At 37.3% G+C, this 19,203-nt stretch overlaps 2 protein-coding genes across 2 annotated transcripts; one reads left to right on the forward strand and one right to left on the reverse strand.

Moving 5' to 3' along the window:
- The first annotated feature begins 371 nt into the window (after positions 1 to 371).
- Positions 372 to 5,146, forward strand: LOC112800792 (uncharacterized). Its single transcript, XM_072236702.1, has one exon. It carries the CDS (start codon positions 882 to 884, stop codon positions 4,269 to 4,271), a length of 3,390 nt encoding a protein of 1,129 aa, XP_072092803.1. The 5' UTR covers positions 372 to 881; the 3' UTR covers positions 4,272 to 5,146.
- An 11,728-nt stretch (positions 5,147 to 16,874) lies between these two features.
- Positions 16,875 to 18,982, reverse strand: LOC112800793 (V-type proton ATPase 16 kDa proteolipid subunit). Its single transcript, XM_025843189.3, has 3 exons — positions 18,699 to 18,982; positions 18,262 to 18,547; positions 16,875 to 17,279 (listed from the first exon to the last, which is right to left on the reverse strand). Exons 1-3 carry the CDS (start codon positions 18,772 to 18,774, stop codon positions 17,147 to 17,149), a joined length of 495 nt encoding a protein of 164 aa, XP_025698974.1. The 5' UTR covers positions 18,775 to 18,982; the 3' UTR covers positions 16,875 to 17,146.
- Positions 18,983 to 19,203: the final 221 nt, after the last annotated feature.

The raw sequence follows: 19,203 nt of genomic DNA on the forward strand, positions 1-19,203 counted from the left end.
AAAAAACACTAAACAATTTCATCTACTTCCAACCAAATATGTCCAAGAGAGAAAAAACAGTAGTTTGAGATAGACAAGACCACGACCTAAATAACTAAACTACCAAAAAAAGAATATTTTCTTGTACAAACATGTTCATGTTCGTATAATTATTATGTATTTGGATTTGGGACCAAAAAGTAAGATACATAATTTTATTTAATAAAAAATACCTACAACTTTGGTCCATTTAAAGGCTATTTGTTGCTCCAGATCTTGTAATTGTATTTAAAACAATCAGAAACACCTGGAACATTCAACATGAAAATTTATTAAAATAATGATATATTTTTCTTTTAAGAGAGCAAAGAACTACTCAATGATTCAAGCCATACCACATCATATGAGGTTAGAAAGGAAGTCGACTCAAAGGGTCCCATGAGAAATGCACACAGTGCCGTTTTCAAAAGTGCTATTTCAAAGCGTTCCTAGTTTTGGGAAAGAGGGAAACGAGCCTAAAATAAAATAAATAATAAAAAAATGGCAAGAAAGATGCAGAGTTCACTAACAAACACACACCCTCCCAAATAAAGAAGACAGAAACAGAAACTTCAGAGGGTGTGTGAGTGTGAGTCTCTTTCTCTCTCTCTCTCTCTCTCTATTTCTCTCCGTACGAAAAAAAACGGAGAGTAGCATAGCGCTGCTAAATCCGGCAAATACGCACATCGGCTCACATTTACGCCACCCCTACTCAATGATAGTCCTCTGTTTCACTCTGCTAATGTGCGCTGCCCCTTCACACCACGCTAACCTCAACTCCCTTTTATTATAACACTGCTCTGTCTGTCAGAGTTTCTTTCTTTTTCTCTTCGAAGCTGTGACAACTAACAAACCATTTTGCAATGCGAGCTCTTCTACTATTTCTAGTGCTGTGCGCACCTTTCTTATCTTGCGCCGATCGCAGCGCCGCAACCGTTGCTGAGATCCAAGCCTTGACGTCCTTCAAGCTCAACCTTCACGATCCTCTAGGAGCTCTCAACAGCTGGGATCCCTCCTCGCCGGCGGCCCCGTGCGACTGGCGCGGCGTTGCCTGCACCAGCGGCCGTGTCACTGAGTTGCGCGTACCTCGCCTTCAACTCGGTGGCAGACTCACTGAACGAATCTCCGAGTTGCGCATGCTGCGCAAGTTAAGCCTCCGTTCGAACTCCTTTAACGGAACCATTCCTTCGTCTCTCTCCAAATGCACACTCCTGCACTCTGTCTTCTTGCAGGACAACTCTTTTTCCGGCGTCATTCCGCCGGAGATCGGGAACCTCACCGGTCTTCAGATTTTCAACGTGGCGCAGAACCACCTCTCCGGAGAAGTCTCCGGCGAGCTCCCTCTTGGCCTCAAGTACTTCGACCTCTCATCCAACGCCTTCTCCGGCGAGATTCCAACTGCCATTGCCAACCTCTCTCAGCTCCAGCTGATCAACCTATCGTACAACCAGTTCTCCGGCGAGCTTCCGGCGAGCTTCGGGCAGCTTCAGCAGCTGCAGTACCTCTGGCTCGATCACAACCTCCTCAGGGGAACTCTACCTTCGGCGCTCGCGAACTGCTCTTCTCTCGTGCACCTCAGCGTTGAAGGAAACGCTCTCAGCGGCGTGATTCCGTCGGCGATTTCTGCCCTGCCGAATCTTCAGGTGATGTCTCTATCACAGAACAATCTCACTGGTTCCATTCCAGCCTCCTTTTTCTGCAACGTTTCGGTCCACTCGCCTTCGCTTCGGATAGTTCAACTTGGATTCAACGGTTTCACGGATTTCGTGGGGCCTGAGACGAAGAGCACGTGTTTCACTGTTCTTCAGGTTTTGGATGTTCAGAACAATCACATACGAGGCAAATTTCCCTTGTGGTTAACCAATGTCACTACGCTAACGGTTCTTGATGTTTCCAGCAATGCACTTTCCGGCGAGGTTCCGCCGGAGATAGGGAGCCTCACCAAACTGGTGCAGTTAAAGATGGCCAACAATTCGTTTTCCGACGCCATTCCTGTGGAAATCAAGAAATGCTGGTCGCTGAGTGTGGTTGACTTTGAAGGTAACGAGCTTTCCGGCGAAGTTCCTTCGTTTTTCGGTGACATGACAGAATTGAAGGTGCTGTCCCTTGGGGGGAACCACTTCCATGGCTCAGTTCCGGTGAGTTTTGGTAACCTTTCCTCTCTTGAAACGTTGAGTCTGAGAGGTAATAGTTTGAATGGAACCTTGCCTGATACGATAATGGCGTTGATCAATTTGACCGTGCTTGACCTCAGTGGAAACAAGTTTAGCGGTGAAGTGTCTCCTACTATTGGAAATCTGAATAGATTGATTGTTCTCAATATCAGTGGCAATGACTTGTCTGGAAAAATTCCTGCTAGTGTGGGGAATCTTTTCAGGCTCACTACACTTGACTTGAGCAAACAGAATCTTTCAGGTGAGTTGCCGTTTGAGCTCTCAGGTCTGCCAAATCTGCAAGTCATTGCTCTGCAGGAGAACAAGTTATCTGGTGATGTACCTGAAGGTTTTAGCAGTTTGATGAGTTTGCAGTATTTGAATCTCAGCTCTAATGAATTTTCTGGCCATATACCTGAAAACTATGGCTTTCTTCGTTCGTTGACCGTGCTTTCATTGGCTCATAATCACATTTCGGGGGTGATTCCTCCGGAAATTGGAAACTGTTCTGATGTTGAAGTTCTTGAGCTTGGATCGAATTCTTTGACAGGTCATATTCCTGCTGATATTTCTCGTCTCAGCCACTTGAAAGTGCTTGATTTGGGCAGGAACAATTTATCTGGAGATGTGCCTGGGGATATTTCCAAATGCTCCTCGTTGAATTCTTTGTTAGTGGATCACAACCATCTTTCAGGGAACATACCAGAGGCATTGACAGATCTGTCAAACCTAACAATGCTGGATCTCTCTGCTAATAACTTCAGTGGGGAAATTCCTAGTAATCTTTCTATGATCCCTGGCTTGGTCTACTTCAACGTTTCTGGGAACAACCTTGACGGTGAGATACCTCCAGCATTGGGCTCTAGATTCAACAATGCCTCTTCATTTGCAGGTAATGAGAAATTATGTGGGAAGCCGTTGGATAGAAAGTGCGAGGAGATGACCAAAAAGGATAAAAAGAGGTTGATTGTCTTGATTATCATCATTGCATCTGGAGCTTTATTACTTGCATTGTGTTGCTGCTTTTACATTTTCAGCCTACTTCGATGGCGAAGGAGGCTCAAAGAAGGGGTTTCAGGGGAGAAGAAAAAGAGCCCGGCAAGGGCCAGTTCTGGGGCAAGTGGAGGCCGAGGCAGCACGGATAACGGTGGACCAAAGCTGGTTATGTTCAACACCAAAATCACCCTGGCCGAAACAATAGAGGCGACGAGACAATTCGACGAGGAGAATGTGCTGAGCAGAACAAGGTTTGGACTAGTATTCAAGGCATGCTACAACGATGGCATGGTCCTATCGGTCCGCAGGCTCCCAGATGGGGCATTGGACGAGAACATGTTCAGAAAAGAAGCTGAATCATTAGGCAAAGTCAGGCACCGAAACCTAACAGTTCTAAGAGGCTACTACGCTGGTCCACCAGACATGAGACTCTTAGTCTACGACTACATGCCGAATGGAAACCTCGCAACACTCCTCCAAGAAGCTTCACATCAAGATGGCCATGTTCTGAATTGGCCAATGCGACACCTCATTGCACTGGGAATTGCTCGGGGCTTAGCGTTCCTGCACCAGTCCTCAATGGTCCATGCGGACGTGAAACCACAGAATGTCCTGTTCGATGCAGATTTCGAAGCCCATTTATCTGATTTTGGGTTAGAGAGGCTAACAATAGCAACCCCAAGCGAAGCCTCAACTTCAGGCTCAGTTGGCACTTTGGGTTATGTATCTCCAGAAGCAATCTTAACTGGGGAAGCCACCAAGGAGTCTGATGTATACAGCTTTGGCATCGTGTTGCTGGAGCTTCTAACAGGAAAGCGCCCCGTGATGTTCACCCAAGACGAAGACATAGTCAAGTGGGTGAAGAAGCAACTACAGAGGGGTCAAATTACTGAGCTACTAGAGCCAGGGTTGCTTGAATTGGACCCAGAATCATCAGAGTGGGAAGAGTTCTTGTTGGGTGTCAAAGTAGGCTTGCTTTGCACGGCACCTGATCCGCTTGACCGACCAACCATGTCCGACATCGTTTTCATGCTCGAAGGCTGCCGTGTCGGCCCTGATATCCCCTCCTCCGCCGATCCCACCTCTCAAACTTCTCCAGCATAACATAAACCCATCACTGCAAAGTTTGATTGACATTATTTTGTTCAAAGTTCAATCCTCCTTTTTCTTTTTTGGTTAATTTGATTTCATAAATGTAACAGTTTGTAGTTCTTAATTGTTTTTTCTTTGTTGGAAAAAAAAAGAGAAAAAGAAAAGAAAGAATGGAGCCAGTTTTTTCAATTTTTTTGGGGCCCTTCAAGTGCCGGAGTCGGAGATGGCTAGGTGGGGACCACAAGAAAGTGAGCCAAGTGTAATCTTAATCCGTGATGCTCTCTCGCACTCAAAAACGGTCAACGTCATTGACAAAATGGAGGGTCGAGGTCCACGTGGACGAGTGTGGACAAATTGGGGGCGGGAATGTGGGCCCCCACGGTGGCATTTCCCGCCAAAAGGCAACGGCATCATGAAACAGTGTAGTAGGCACTGTTCCCGTCACCTGGTTTTCTGACATCATCATGTGGTTCATTTACTCAGTTTTCCGGCAACGGGGTTGGTTGAAGCTAGCTAGCCGTTAAGGTTGTGGGGTCCGAGGTTCATGTTCCCAAGAGGAAATGCAATGACATCGGTGTTTGGTGTGCTCAGTCTGGCGCTCCTGCAGTCTCAGTGGACAATGTTCCGCTGTACCTCACTGCACCACGTCGCTTCTTCAGCTGCCTTATTCAAAGCTTGGTTGTTTTGTTTCAATTTTAATTTTTCATTTCTTGCTTATTGATGATTGATTCATTGCGAGGAAAGAGAAATTGGCGTGAGGAACGGCGTTAGAGTGGATAATATGATTGGCTTTTACAAGCAGTTGGCCCACGCCTCATCTACTCTTGAACTTTTTGTGGGTCACTCTCATATCCATCCACTTATTGGATTTGAATAGGATTCTGTCTTCTTGCCTCTCTTTCTTTTATTTTTCCTCTTTAATTTGCTTTTGCGGATTCTTGGAGTGCATCAGAGATTCAGGGAAGGTGTTAGGAAATAATTAAGCCATCTGTCTCTATTACATTTTTTATTTTTATTTTTTCACATTCATTAAAATCTCTTTTGCTAAATAGAGAAGCTTCCTATTTGTGATCCCATCAGGTTTTGTGGGGGATAAAAGGTCCAATCTAGAGAGGGTAGGTTGAGGTTATGCATTTGATGCCATGCCATGCACTCTTTTTGTAGTATGTGGTAGCGTTACAACGGCACGAAGATTCTCCACAAGTGGGAGTGGCATAAAAACTGGTAAAAAGAAGCGATAACGTGGGTATTACCGTATTAGAATATGCCTGAAGATCTGGGTTATAAGATCTACAAAGCTGAGCACGGTAGTGGAAGGACAAAAGCTTCTACTACTATAATACTCTACCGTGCAGTGACCGTTAAGGGTCCTCTCAAATTATATAAATATTGAGTGTCAGAACTCACAATATTAATATAGACATGGAAGATCGGGTAAGGTGATTATTTATTTATTTATTTATTTTACTCGAACTAATTTGCCCCTTCCAACACAAACAAACAGCTCACAAACACAAAGTGTTGATTGAATTTTAAATTGACAGCGTCTGAGTTAAACGGAGTCTTAATCCTAGCGCAAACTTGTTAACTTTGGTCTCAATACTCTCAAATTCCGACATTACTTTTCAACTAATGAGTGATTTGAAATTTTGCCGTCTAAACTACATTATGAAATAGGAAAAGGCCTGAAAAACAAAGTTTTCCCCTAACCAATATTTACTAAAAAAAAATTTTCCTCTCTTGTTAACCAAAGAAATGTGTGTTTAATTTTTATTGGTGTTAAAAAGAAAGTTCCATAGTTAGAAACTTAGAACTTATGGAAAAATGGATTTTAGTAAACTGATCCGCGTTCCATCAATTTTATGTCTAAATTGACCACGAATATGTGTTTACACTAATGTAGATATTAATACCCCAAAAAAAACTAATGTAGATATTAAATATTGGTACTTTCTTTAGGATTCTTTTTTTATCACGTGACTCACCCAAGTCGAAAGTTAGTCAAATGCACATCACTCAGACATTCACTATTAACGTGTTGTAGTACTGTTAAGCATGAATTAATCATTAAATAGTAATGTTAGCATGTACACCATAGATATTGAAATATTGAATGGAATTCTATTCAAGAATTTATAGTTTAAGTGATAATATTAAAACACAATATAATTAAGTTCCTTAAAGCTGCGTTTGTTTATAGGAATGGGATATTGAAATAAGAATACAGATATAAAAATTGTATTTGACAGATAAGATATAGATAAAGATATTGTATTCACAGATACTGAGCTAATGTATTTTGTGTTCATTCTGACACAAAAAATATAAATACTAACAAAATACACAATTTATTTTTTATTTTTTTATTATTCTTATTAATTTTTTATAATTATATTTTTTCTCAAATTTTTTGAATGAAAAAATAAGAATAAATTAGATTTTTATAATTTGTTCTTGTTCTGATCTGGATTGTCAAAGTATAACTTGCCGGCAGTGAGTCTTCGTACCGACTTGTAAGTCGTTGTACCGATCTTATATTTCCAGCAGGGATGCACCTCGGCATGGAAGCGAACAACAAAAGATGAGAAAGTATTACAAAAGGCACTCTAATACTTAAGTTAGTTTAATGTATCCAAGAAAATACCATATCTTCCTTATAGTAGGATGAGGTGTTTTGCGGTTACGTTTTTTATGATTATTTTCATTGAAGAGCAGTTATATCATATCGAGACGTTGTGATTATGGTCGTCCGTTTGGTTTCGAGTAGTACCGTTTGGACGAATTATAGCTCATTAAGCTGAGATATAGCGTATAATGCCGAGTTATGACTTTTTAGTTAGATTGTAATAGCCATATCACAGCCCTCAAGCTTGGCTTGACGATATTTTTAATGAAGCAGGTTGAAACAAGCCAAGCTTGGGGCTGTGATATGGCTGTTACAATCTAACTAAAAAGTCATAACTCGGCATTATACGTTATAGCTTGGCTTAACGAGCTATAATTCGTCCAAACGGTACAACTCGGAACCAAATGGACGACCATAATCACAACGTCCCAATATGATATAACTACTCTTCAATGAAAATAATCATAAAAAACATAACCTCAAAAAAAGAAGGTACGGTATTTTCTTGGATACATTGAACTGACTCAAGTATCGGAGTGCCTTCTGCAGGTACTTCCCCACCTTCTTTTGTTGTTCGCTTCCGCGCCAAGGTGCATCCCTGCTGGAAATATAAGCTCGGTACAACGCCCTACAAGTCGGTACGAAGACTCGCTGCCAGCGAGTTATACCTCGGCAACCTAGGTAAGAACAATTTGTGATATGGCTGTTACAATCTAACTAAAAAGTCATAACTCGACATTATACGTTATAGCTCAGCTTAATGAGCTATAATTCGTCCAAACGGTACAACTCGAAACCAAACGAACGACCATAATCATAACATCCCGATATGATATAACTGCTCTTCAATGAAAATAATCATAAAAAACGTAACTACAAAATACCTCATCCTACATATAATGAAGGTATGGTATTTTCTTGGATACATTGAACTGACTTAAGTATCGCAGTGCCTTTTGCAGGTACTTCTCCACCTTTTGTTGTTCGCTTCCGTGCCGACGTGCATCCCTGCTGGAAATATAAGCTCGGTACAACAACCTGCAAGTCGGTACGAAGACTCACTGCCGGTGAGTTATACCTTGGCAACCCAGGTCAAAACAATTGGCGCTCACCGTGGGGCCGAAGACATAAAATCTTTCCTCATCCCTTTTATTGGCTTAAAGCTTCCTGTATCCATCCATGGTTGAGCTACCTCCACTAACACCCTCTGAATTTCTTCGGATGGTAACCGAGCTACAACAAACTAACCAACGCATGGCGGAGGAAAATCAAAGGATGGCGAACCAGATAGCTGAGCTGACTAATGCCCGGACTGAAAACAATGGTGATCGCACTGAACAAGTGGAGGATGAAGATCACGAATCTAATCCAACACATATTTCTGAAATTCCTCGGCACGAGGAAGTTCGGCCAGAAAATGAAGACAATGAACCCAACGATGTTGTAGGATCGTTCACTGCTGACATCATGAATTTTCAAATGCCCAAAAGATTCATTTTGACGATGAACCTAACTCCTTACGATGGGTTAGGAGACCCAAAGAAGCACGTTAAGAAATTCCGATCAATAATGATCGTAAACGGTGCTTCTGACCCTGTTTTATGTCATTATTTTCCTATTTTTTTAGACATTCTTGCACTTGATCAGTTTTGTTCTTTGCCTGCAGATTCTATTTCTCGTTTTTAGGAACTCGCAAAACTTTTTGAAGATTACTTCGCAGCTTCTTCTATCTACTTGCTGTTAGACATTTTATAAAACTAGTAATTTACGTACCTCCAGCCATTGCCAATAAAATTTTTTGATTTAATTTGGAACTTCCAATTCTTGAATCACAGAATCAGATGGAATCAAGGTGTGTTTTTGTTCTTGTATGATCAAAATTGGGAACCCAAACTTTATAAAATTTATGATGAACAGTCGTGTTCTTTCCATCAAAGAACAGACCAACTATCATATAATAATGAATAATTATAACACCACCCAAACTAATTTCTATATTAACAAATTGGACCACAATTAGAATAAAAATTCTAACATTCTCCCACTTGGTCCAACATTTGTTACGTATAGTTTGTAATTACATACTATGTTTAAACAATTAAGACAAATTACATGAATCATAGCGGTAGGTTCTCATTAATCGAGTATTACCTTCTATGTATTACAATGTAACATCTCCTAATTGAATAAACTCTTTATGTGGTATTTCTGTAGGAATAAGCACAATGCTTATTCTAGGTCCTTCACTGAATTTTATTTGTCATTCTCAATCATGTATGCGCATATATACTGACCAAATGAGAAACAAACAATAATAGGAATTTCATATGCAAATATGTCATATAATATAACATAAGTCATATAAGTGACATTACAGAACATAAACCCATACTGGTAACATGATCCTTAAACAATCCTGGTGGCATGCCTTTTGTCAAAGGATCAGCTATCATCTGTTTAGTACTAATATGCTCTATCTGTACCTCATTAGAGCTAACTCGGTCTTTAATGGCTAAGTACTTAATATCGATGTGCTTACTTCGACTACTACTTCTATTATTCTTAGCCATAAATACAGCAGCTGAATTGTCACAATATATTCTCAATGGCCTAGAGATAAAATCCATAATCTTAAGCCCAGAGATGAAATTCTTTAACCAAACACCTTGTGATGTAGCCTCAAAACAAGCAATAAACTCGGCTTCCATGGTAGAAGTGGCTACAAGTGATTGTTTTGCACTCTTCCAAGATACTGCTCCATCAGCAAGCATAAAGATGTATCCTGACGTTGACTTTCTAGAATCAACACATCCCGCCAAGTCTGAATCTGAGTATCCAACAATTTTCAAATTGTCGGTTCGTCTATATGTAAGCATGAAGTCCTTGGTCCCTTGAAGGTACCTTAAGACCTTCTTTGTAGCTCTCCAATGGATAATTCCTGGATTACTTTGATATCTTCCTAACATGCTAACAGCAAAAGCAATGTCAGATCTTGTAAAGACCTGAGCATATATTAGGCTTCCAACGGCTAAAGCATAAGGAATATTTTGCATCTGTTTCTTTTCAGGTTCATTTTTGGGACATTGATCTAAACAGAATTTGTCACCTTTCACAATAGGTGCAACACTTGGTGAACAATTTTTCATTTTAAACCTCTCAAGAACTTTATTAATATAGGCTTCTTGAGATAAACCTAAAATTTCTTTATGTTTATCTCTATGAATCTTTATGCCAATGACATAAGATGCATCACCCATATCTTTCATATCAAAATGTCTAGAGAGAAATTGTTTCACTTCATGTAACAACCCTAAATCATTTGTTGCAAGCAAAATATCATCTACATATAAGATGAGAAATATGATGTTGCTCCCACTAACCTTGTGATATATACATTGATCAGAAATATTCTCAATGAACCCAAATGAAGAAATCACATTGTGAAACTTCAAATACAACTGTTGGGAAGCTTGCTTAAGACCATACATTGCTCTTTTAAGCTTGCAAACTAACTCCTTACTAGCACTTGAGACAACCCTTCGGGTTGTCTCATATAGACCTCTTCTTCCAAATCTCCATTAAGGAAGGCCGTTTTCACATTCATTTGATGTAATTCCATGTCAAAGTGTGCTACCAATGCCATAATGATTTAGAAAGAGTCTTTCTTTGAAACAGGAGAAAAGATTTCCTTGTAGTCAACTCCTTCCCTTTGAGTAAATCCTTTGGCAACAAGTTGAGCCTTGTAGCGCTCAATATTGCCTGATGAATCCTTCTTGGTCTTAAAGACCCATTTACAGCCAATGGCTTTTTTTCCATCAGGCAATTCTACAAGATCCCAAACTTGGTTATCCTCCATAGAATTCATTTCATCCTTCATAGCATCTAGTCAGAAATTGGAATTACGACTTTCCATTGCTTGTGAAAACGCCGTTGGCTCATTTTCATCACAAACATCATAGTCAGATTCAGCAAGATACACTACATAGTCACTAGAAATTGCAGGCTTTCTTATTCTTTTTGATCTTCTTAATGTTGCATCATCAATCTCTTGTAAAGGTGGTGGCATAATAGGTTCTCCCTCTTCTTGAAGTTGCTCTTGAACAATATGTTCTTGAACAACATTTTCATTATGAAGAGTTTGATCCTCCACCATATATGATCTACTTGAACATTATCTTCATGATGTGGAACATTAGTAATAGGTTGTTCTACATTGACCCTATATGTATGGGCATTGTATTGAACAATCACTCTTGTACATGGAGAGGTTTGACAAACATTATCATTCTCAACAACTTTAAGAGGATGATTTCTCTCACTTTTCACATCATGCTCTAAAAATCTTGCATTTCTAGATTCAACTATTGTACTTAAATGGGAGGGACAATAAAATCTGTAACCCTTAGACTTTTTTGTATAGCCGATAAAATAGGCACTTATCGTCCTTGGGTCCAACTTCCTTTCTTGTGGATTATAAACCCGAACTTCAGCAGGACAACCCCAAATGCGTATATGATTCAAACTAGGTTTCCAACCTTTCCATAGCTCAAATGGCGTTTTAGAAACTGCCTTTGTTGGAACTCTATTTAATATATATGCGGCTGTCTTAAGGGCTTCACTCCACAAGGATAAAGGAAGATTGGAGTTGCTAAGCATACTCCTCACCATTTTGATCTGGTGTACCAGGAATGGTGTATTGTGCCACAATACCATGCTCTTGAAGATACTTTGCAAATGGACCAGGTGCTTACCCACTTCCAGTATATCTCCCATAGAATTCTCCACCTCTATCTAATCTCACGATCTTAATTTTCTTTCCGCATTGTTTCTCTACTTCAATTTTATAAACTTTAAAAGCGTCCAATGCCTCATATTTATTAAGAAGCATATAGAGATACATATATCGTGAATAATCATCAATAAAGGAGATGAAGTATTTCTGACCACTTAAGGACATATCAGGACAACATATGTCAGTGTGAATTATTTCTAATATGTCAGAACTCCTCTTAGCACCTTTTTGAGACTTTTGGTTTGCTTTCCCTTAATGTAATCTACACAAGTATCAAAATCAGTAAAGTCTAGAGGTTCAAGAACTCCATCACTTACTAATTTCTTTATTCTCTCGATGGAGATGTGTCCCAACCTTCGGTGTCACAACATGGAGGATTTTTCATTTATACCATTACCATGCATAACCATAAGACTAGATGGAACATTATTAGCTAAATAGACTTTAAATAAATCACCAATTAAAGTACCACGTCCAATAATATTAGAATTTTTAATAATGTCAATAGAATCATCATAAAAATTTATACATAATCCTTGTTTTACAAGCTTAGATAAAGAAATCAAATTTTTAGAAAAATTTGGAATATAAAATATTTTCTCTAAATCTAAAATACAACCAGTACTTAATACAAGCCTAAATGTTCCAACAGCTTCCACATGTGAATGCATCCGATTGCCCATATAGATGCTCAGTTCACTTCCTATTGGTTTCCTTTTGCTTATGAAACCCTGCATGGTATTTGAAATATGAATTTCAGCACCAGAATCAGTCTACCAAGTGTCATGACATATTTCAACAAAATTAGATTCAAAACATACTGAAGGAATAAGATCACAAAGGTTAGTACCTTTTTTTTCAAGCCAAATTTTAATTTTTGGACACTCCTTCTTCATGTGTCCTTTCTCTTTACAAAAGAAACAATGTGCACCTTCTTTCTTCATAGGATGGCCTGGGATACAATACCCTTTCCTTTCTTCTTATGAGCTTGCTTTTTACCACCCTCATTTGTCACTAATAGTGCACTTTCACCAAATTCCTGAATTAGCCTTTCTTCCTCTTGCACACATATCACCATTAATTCGTTAATGGACCATTTTTTCTTATGTGTATTATAAGAAATCTTAAATGGTTCGTACTGAGTAGGAAGAGAATTCAGAATAAGATGTACCAGAAATGAGTCAGAGATCTCAACCTCTAAAGCTTTCAGTTGTGCTGCAATGTCTCTCAACCTCATGATGTGTTCACGCATACCTCTTACGCCGGTAAGCCTCATGGATGACAATTGTGCCATTAGGGTGCTTGCAAGTGCCTTACTAGAATATTCAAACTGTTTATCAATAGCCTTCATGTAATCTTTGACATTCCTGCAATCAGGAATTGAACCTCGAATACTAGTTGAAATATGAGACTTAATGAACATCATACTTAAACGGTTAGATTTCTCCCACCGTTCGTATAATGCTTCCTCGGCTTGAGAACTAGCATCAGTAGGTATCGGAGGCTCTTCCCTACGAAGAGCATAGTCAAGATCTGCACACCCTAAGTGAAAGAGAATCTTATATTTCTATTCTTTATAGTTGTCACCACTTAACAAATGAACTTCAGATACAGTTTCAGATATCATTACTGCTGCAAATAATAAATCATGCTAATATTATTCAACTTTAAATAGGCACATCAAAATCCATAATATATGATAATACATGCCAATGCAAATCATATCAAAATAAATATGAATCATAGTGTCATTAAAATCTACTTGTGAACAAAGATTTTAACACACATAATATTCACTATATTAACTAAAGTATTGAAACTAGAAAATAAAATACTACTTCTTAATACCTGTAGGCTAATTAAGAAGTAAGAAATATTTTCTATTTCAATCTAATTATATGTGAATAACATAATAAATTTCTGTGGGTAAGTTTATTATATAATTCACAATAAATACAAATATATCATATTAATATTTATGTGATTTCTTTAAATATAATTATTATCAAAGATGCTGTGGCTACTCCTCAATAAATCATATATTAATCACAATATAATATGCAGCGGAAGAATTTATATTGCATGTAAATATAATGATTAAATAAATAAATTCAATAACATGATTGATACCAAAAGTGAAGATGATCTAGGGGGACAATTATTTTGAAAGCATATAACAAACAAAATTCATCCATTTAAATTTTTATAATAAATTTAAATTTTGAAGCCCAACAACTTCAACGTAAAGGTAGAAAGCATATAACAAACAAAATTCATCCATTGAAACAAGTTCATTCTGTCTTCTCTCTTCTACCGTCTTCCCTTTCTTCTTTTCTCCTTTTATATATATATATATATATATATATATATATATATATATATATATATATATATATAGATTTTGCATTCCCGCTATTTACATCCTCTCGAGTTAGTTCTTGCTTGCACGAATCCCAATGGAAGGCCTATCGTATCTACGATCGTCCTTTGCCAGGCTCCAGGCTAGAGAAAGGCTATTCCATATCAGTTGCTATGCTAGCTCGAAAAGTACTGAAAGAACTTACATTAGGTCGCCAGGAGAGTCAGCATTACCGCTCTTTGCTTTTCCTTTTAGAGAATCGACTGTGAACTCTGGTCATGGCATGGGAAGCTATCCTTCCTTATTATATATATATATATATTCTTTATATAAGTTGTTTTGATCCCCGCTAAAGGTAAGCAGGGGAGATCTTTGAACAGCATCCAATCCTTATCTTTTTACTTTCGAGATCGAAGAATCATAGCTATCAGTGCATTGGCAAAGCAGACCCAGACTAGAAAGAACAGAGAGTACACTAGGCTCTGATCCTTTCGAAAGCAAGATTCGCACTAGAAGCATTGGCAACTTTGCGTTGCCTTCAGTACGGGAGAGTCCAGTCCGTCTTTGTTAAATGGCATTTTCTTTTGAGAAGGAATAAAGAGCATCAAAGCCCTATCTAAGTAAAGCTTCCTTATCCTGATATATATATATATATATATATATATATATATATATATATATATTCAAGAATAAGAAAACTTATGAAAATCATGGAAAATTATACTATTATGAAGAACAACTACGACACAAATTTAGAAGATTCTTTCTGAGAATATTATTTTTTATTCCCTCTTCTTATGGTACGTCAATTTTAATTTCAATAGTTTTTCTTACTTATTTCAAAATTCATACTACACATTCTTCTTTTGAAAAAAAATTATCAAAACAATGGACAGTAATTAAATTTTGAAATGGCAAGGCAGAGATAATTTTGCTCTGATACCACATGTTAGACATTTTATAAAACTAGTAATTTATGTACCTCCAGCCATTGTCAATAAAATTCTTTAATTTAATTTAGAACTTCCAATTCTTGAATCAGATAATCAGATGGAATCAAGGTGTGTTTTTGTTCTTGTGTGATCAGAATTGGGGACCCAAACTTTATAAAATTCTAACACTTGCACGATTCCGACTATTTGAATACAATCAAACAAGGTCTGAACGAAAACTTAAAAGATTACATAACCCGTTTCACAAAGATAGCTATCACCATACCAGATCTTCATCCCGAAGTACATCTGCATGCTATCAAGAGTGGACTCCAGTCGAAAAAATTTCAAGAACCAATCATCGTGACCAAACCAAAAACTCGCCGAGTTCCGCGAAAAGGCCAAGAGACAGATGGAGATCGAAGAGCTCCGCCAAACTCGAAAATCAGAAAAAACTCACACTACAAAAGACGAGGATAGAATATTAGACAGCAAGAAAACAGTTCTAGTTTATCATCAAATAGAATATAAGAACACAAAATTTTGTGTCTCTGTCTTTTGTATCTTGTTCTCAGTGTCTTATTTTATCCTATTTTCAAAAACAAATACAGCCGAAGGATCCTAAAATATCACTTGGCATCGTGAAACAGAAAAGGTATTGAACTAAAGATATTCAATTCTTGTAATTATGTAAAGAATGAAGTAATGATAAGAATATTTTTAATGCTCAATATATTAGTAAATCTCGAAAAAGCCGAACATTATCATTAGATCTAACTTTTTAAGATACTGTGATAGTAACTAGTATCAGTGTATAACATTTCACCAGGATTAAAAGTGAAGTAGTACTTTGTTTTTGTCATGGAACAACCGTTTTTTTTTTTTTTTTGTCTGAATTCCATTTTCAATCATCCCGATTGCATATTTGAAAAAGTAATGCTACACATCCTGATTTTTGTTATGACAGATAAATTTAGTTGGATTTGATTAACAAAAAGTCTTGAATATATAACACTATTCTATTTTAAAATTCATTAATCAATATACATTTCCAGATCGAGTATAAGACTCTGCAATCCACTTTTTGAGTCTCCAAAACAAAAAGCATTGGCCTAAACAAAGAGAAATTCAGTAGACAAAATGATTGATGTAGTCTTAAATTTAGATAGCAGTCCATGATTCAGTAATCAGTACAACTAGAGTAAACTCCTAATATCATTTCAATATATGAAAATTCATAAACTAATAAATTTATCTATGAATAAAATTAATTTTTAAATATTTTTATCATACAAATAAAAAGGAATACAAAACCTTTTGGAATAGAACTAGAGAAACAAGTTAATGACCCTATAAAAAAAACTGTTCAAAAATATAAAGGAAAGTCACATAGAGATAAAAAAAAAAAAAAAAAGGTTATCTACTTTCTCAGGTTCATCTAAGTTCAAAATAGGAGCTTTACTGCTTTAGAGTTTTTTCTTGGTTTCTTGGTCAACCCTAAAAGAAGGATTCTGGTAGTCAAATCGACTTTATATCTTTGTGCATCCTCATCGAATGTCTTTGATCTTCAAAATTAGTTATTGACCATTTTTAAATTTTAGAAGTAAACAATTTCTTGGTAACTGTCTTTCATATATATTTTTTTACTTTGTCATTTCTTAGAATGATTGCAATTGCCACTCTCTAAACCACCTTGAATTATAATTTGCTAAAGCCAACTTAAAATAGTTGTTGAAAACAAAAATACTTCCTTTTATAGCATGTTCTTTGCATTTGAGTACTTCAGAAACACGGCTAAGGCACTATGAAATCTTTAATTTGACATAGCAATCCACCTTCATACAAGAATTAAGACACTACACGAAGTCATATCAACAATTATAGTTCCAAAATCATAAAGAGAGACTTGGCTGAAGAGTATGAAATAATACTAATTAAACAATATAGTAACCAACACAAACATCTGTTTTATTACAGAGAAATCCAATCTAGATCGAATCGAGCATACTAAACACAGTGATGACCAAATAAATAGTTTGACGGGTTTTATTCCTGGATAACCTGCAAAAGACGAATGAGGAGCATGACAAAGCTAAAAAGCTTGCCAATACAAAATCCCTGGTAACATTCACAATCTACGCGTCTGTGCACCACAACCAACAGGGAACTCTCTATTAATCATTCAGCTCTGGATTGGCCGGCACGGGAAGAAAGGATGATGCCAACAATGAGTCCATACAACGCTAACGCCTCAGCAAAGATGAGAATGAGAATCATTCCAACGAAAAGCTTTGGCTGTTGGGCATTTGCTCTACAAAACCAGTATATTAACATTAGCATGTCAAATTAAACACATTAAACCAAAGATTAAAAACATTTATCCAGTCAGCAATGTTGTATATACATAGTGAATTGCAGTATAATAATAAAAGCAGCAACTGCAAAAGTTACCAAAAGCACTTAAACAATTAAGAACTTTGGATTTAAACAATCAATATGAATGTTAGTCTTTCAACATTTTTGAAAAATAAAATTGTATTTTCCATTTGGACATGTAAACCAAATTATTTTGTTTAATCACTATTATATGTAAGAATAGCTGTTTCTTTATTATACAGTGGCATACATGCAGAAGAGACTATACTTATTCTAACTAGAAAAGGATGTGTAATTAACTAATTATCCATATAACTACAATTTCCAAACAAATCTTCACCTATGCGATGCATTAAGTATCAAGTCCATCCATCATAATAGATATAACAATATATATACTCTGCTAAAATCTGTATTCTAACTGCAACGAACAAACCAGAAACCACAGCAGAATTTATAGAATAGACAGAAAAGATTAACAAAAGAAGCATTGAACGTTTCTAATTCAGTATCACCTTTTATGCTAAAGTAGAATGAGGGAATGATCTTATATCCATCATAGCAGAGGAAGGCAAGACAACTAATACAAGTTACAGACATATCTAAAGAAAAAAACATAAAATTACATGCAACTCGTTAAATCAAACAAAACATATCACATGAATTAAAGGCCATATGAATCATTGGCTACCTTAATCACAAACAAGAACAAGACTCGTTACTAAATCAATCATTGATATACTAAAATCACTGAAACTTATAGAATACATTATGGCTTGCAAGTAATTTAAATCCTATAAACATGTCACTACAAAAAAAAAAACAAAAACAGAGAGATTAGCACAACGGTTGAAGCTTCTCTACAACAAACCACAAGCAATTAGGATTCAGAAGTGGGAGTAAGAGAAACAAAATACCTAACACCAGCATCCCCAACAATGCCAATAGCCATGCCAGCAGAGAGACCAGCAAGGCCACAAGCCAAACCAGAAGAAAGGTGAGCGTAGCCATCAAAGAGATAGTAAGATTTGGCCTTAGGGTTAATCCCAGTACTGATGATAACCGCAATGATCAAACCATAGATACCCAACACACCAGCCATGACAACTGGCACAATTGATTTCATCACAAGCTCGGGTCTCATCACACCCATCGATGCAACCCCAACCCCACTTTTTGCAGTGCCATAAGCCGCACCCATACCTGCATATAATTGAACCTAAATCAAACAATTGAATCACACCACACCCCACACATCAAAATCACAACTTGGATCTTTTTTTTGCCTGTTGGGCAATTGGGGCAAAGGGATCTATTATGCAATGAAGAAAAATGAAAGGAAAGAGGGGCTTACAGGAGAAAACTAGGGCAGCGGCAGCGCCGAGGAATCCGAAGAAAGGAGCAGTTTCATCGCCGCTGAAACCAGCCATGCTTTGTTGATTAAAGTTGGGATCCGGCGATCGTGAGAAGAAAGAATGGATCGAGGAGAGGGAGGAGGAGAAGAAGGAGATCTATTAAGTGTGTGTTGGGATGCTGCGATTTTAGTTTTTGTTTGATTGAGTGGAAGTTTCTCGGTGGCCCCCTCTCTACGTTTATTGTTGCTCCCCCGCAAGTATCAAGCCATAAAAATATGGGCCTATTTATCTTGAATCAAGCCCAATAATATTTGTTTAGGTTAATTACCAATTCAATACGCAAAAGATTTTGTTGCTCACAAAAAGTCTCTTAAAAGATGTTATCGAAAAATTACTTCTTAATGATTTAAAAATACGATAAAAAAAATTAATAAATATTATATTTTTTATAAGTAACAAAATATTTCATATTTAGCAAATGGGTTATTAATATATTTAAATTTA

Source organism: Arachis hypogaea, chromosome 5 (assembly GCF_003086295.3).
Source record: "Arachis hypogaea cultivar Tifrunner chromosome 5, arahy.Tifrunner.gnm2.J5K5, whole genome shotgun sequence".
In the NCBI taxonomy this organism is placed as follows: domain Eukaryota; kingdom Viridiplantae; phylum Streptophyta; class Magnoliopsida; order Fabales; family Fabaceae; genus Arachis; species Arachis hypogaea.

What these genes read in the sequence shown, in the direction of transcription:
- LOC112800792 (XM_072236702.1), top strand. Translation starts at nt 882, where the DNA reads ATGCGAGCTCTTCTACTATTTCTAGTGCTGTGCGCACCTTTCTTATCT.
- LOC112800793 (XM_025843189.3), bottom strand. Translation starts at nt 18,774, where the DNA reads ATGGCTGGTTTCAGCGGCGATGAAACTGCTCCTTTCTTCGGATTCCTC. An exon ending in CGCTGCCCTAGTTTTCTCCT is followed by an intron (nt 18,548 to 18,698) that starts GTAAGCCCCTCT and finishes AATTATATGCAG; the next exon opens with GTATGGGTGCGGCTTATGGC. An exon ending in GTTGGGGATGCTGGTGTTAG is followed by an intron (nt 17,280 to 18,261) that starts GTATTTTGTTTC and finishes CTGGTTTTGTAG; the next exon opens with AGCAAATGCCCAACAGCCAA.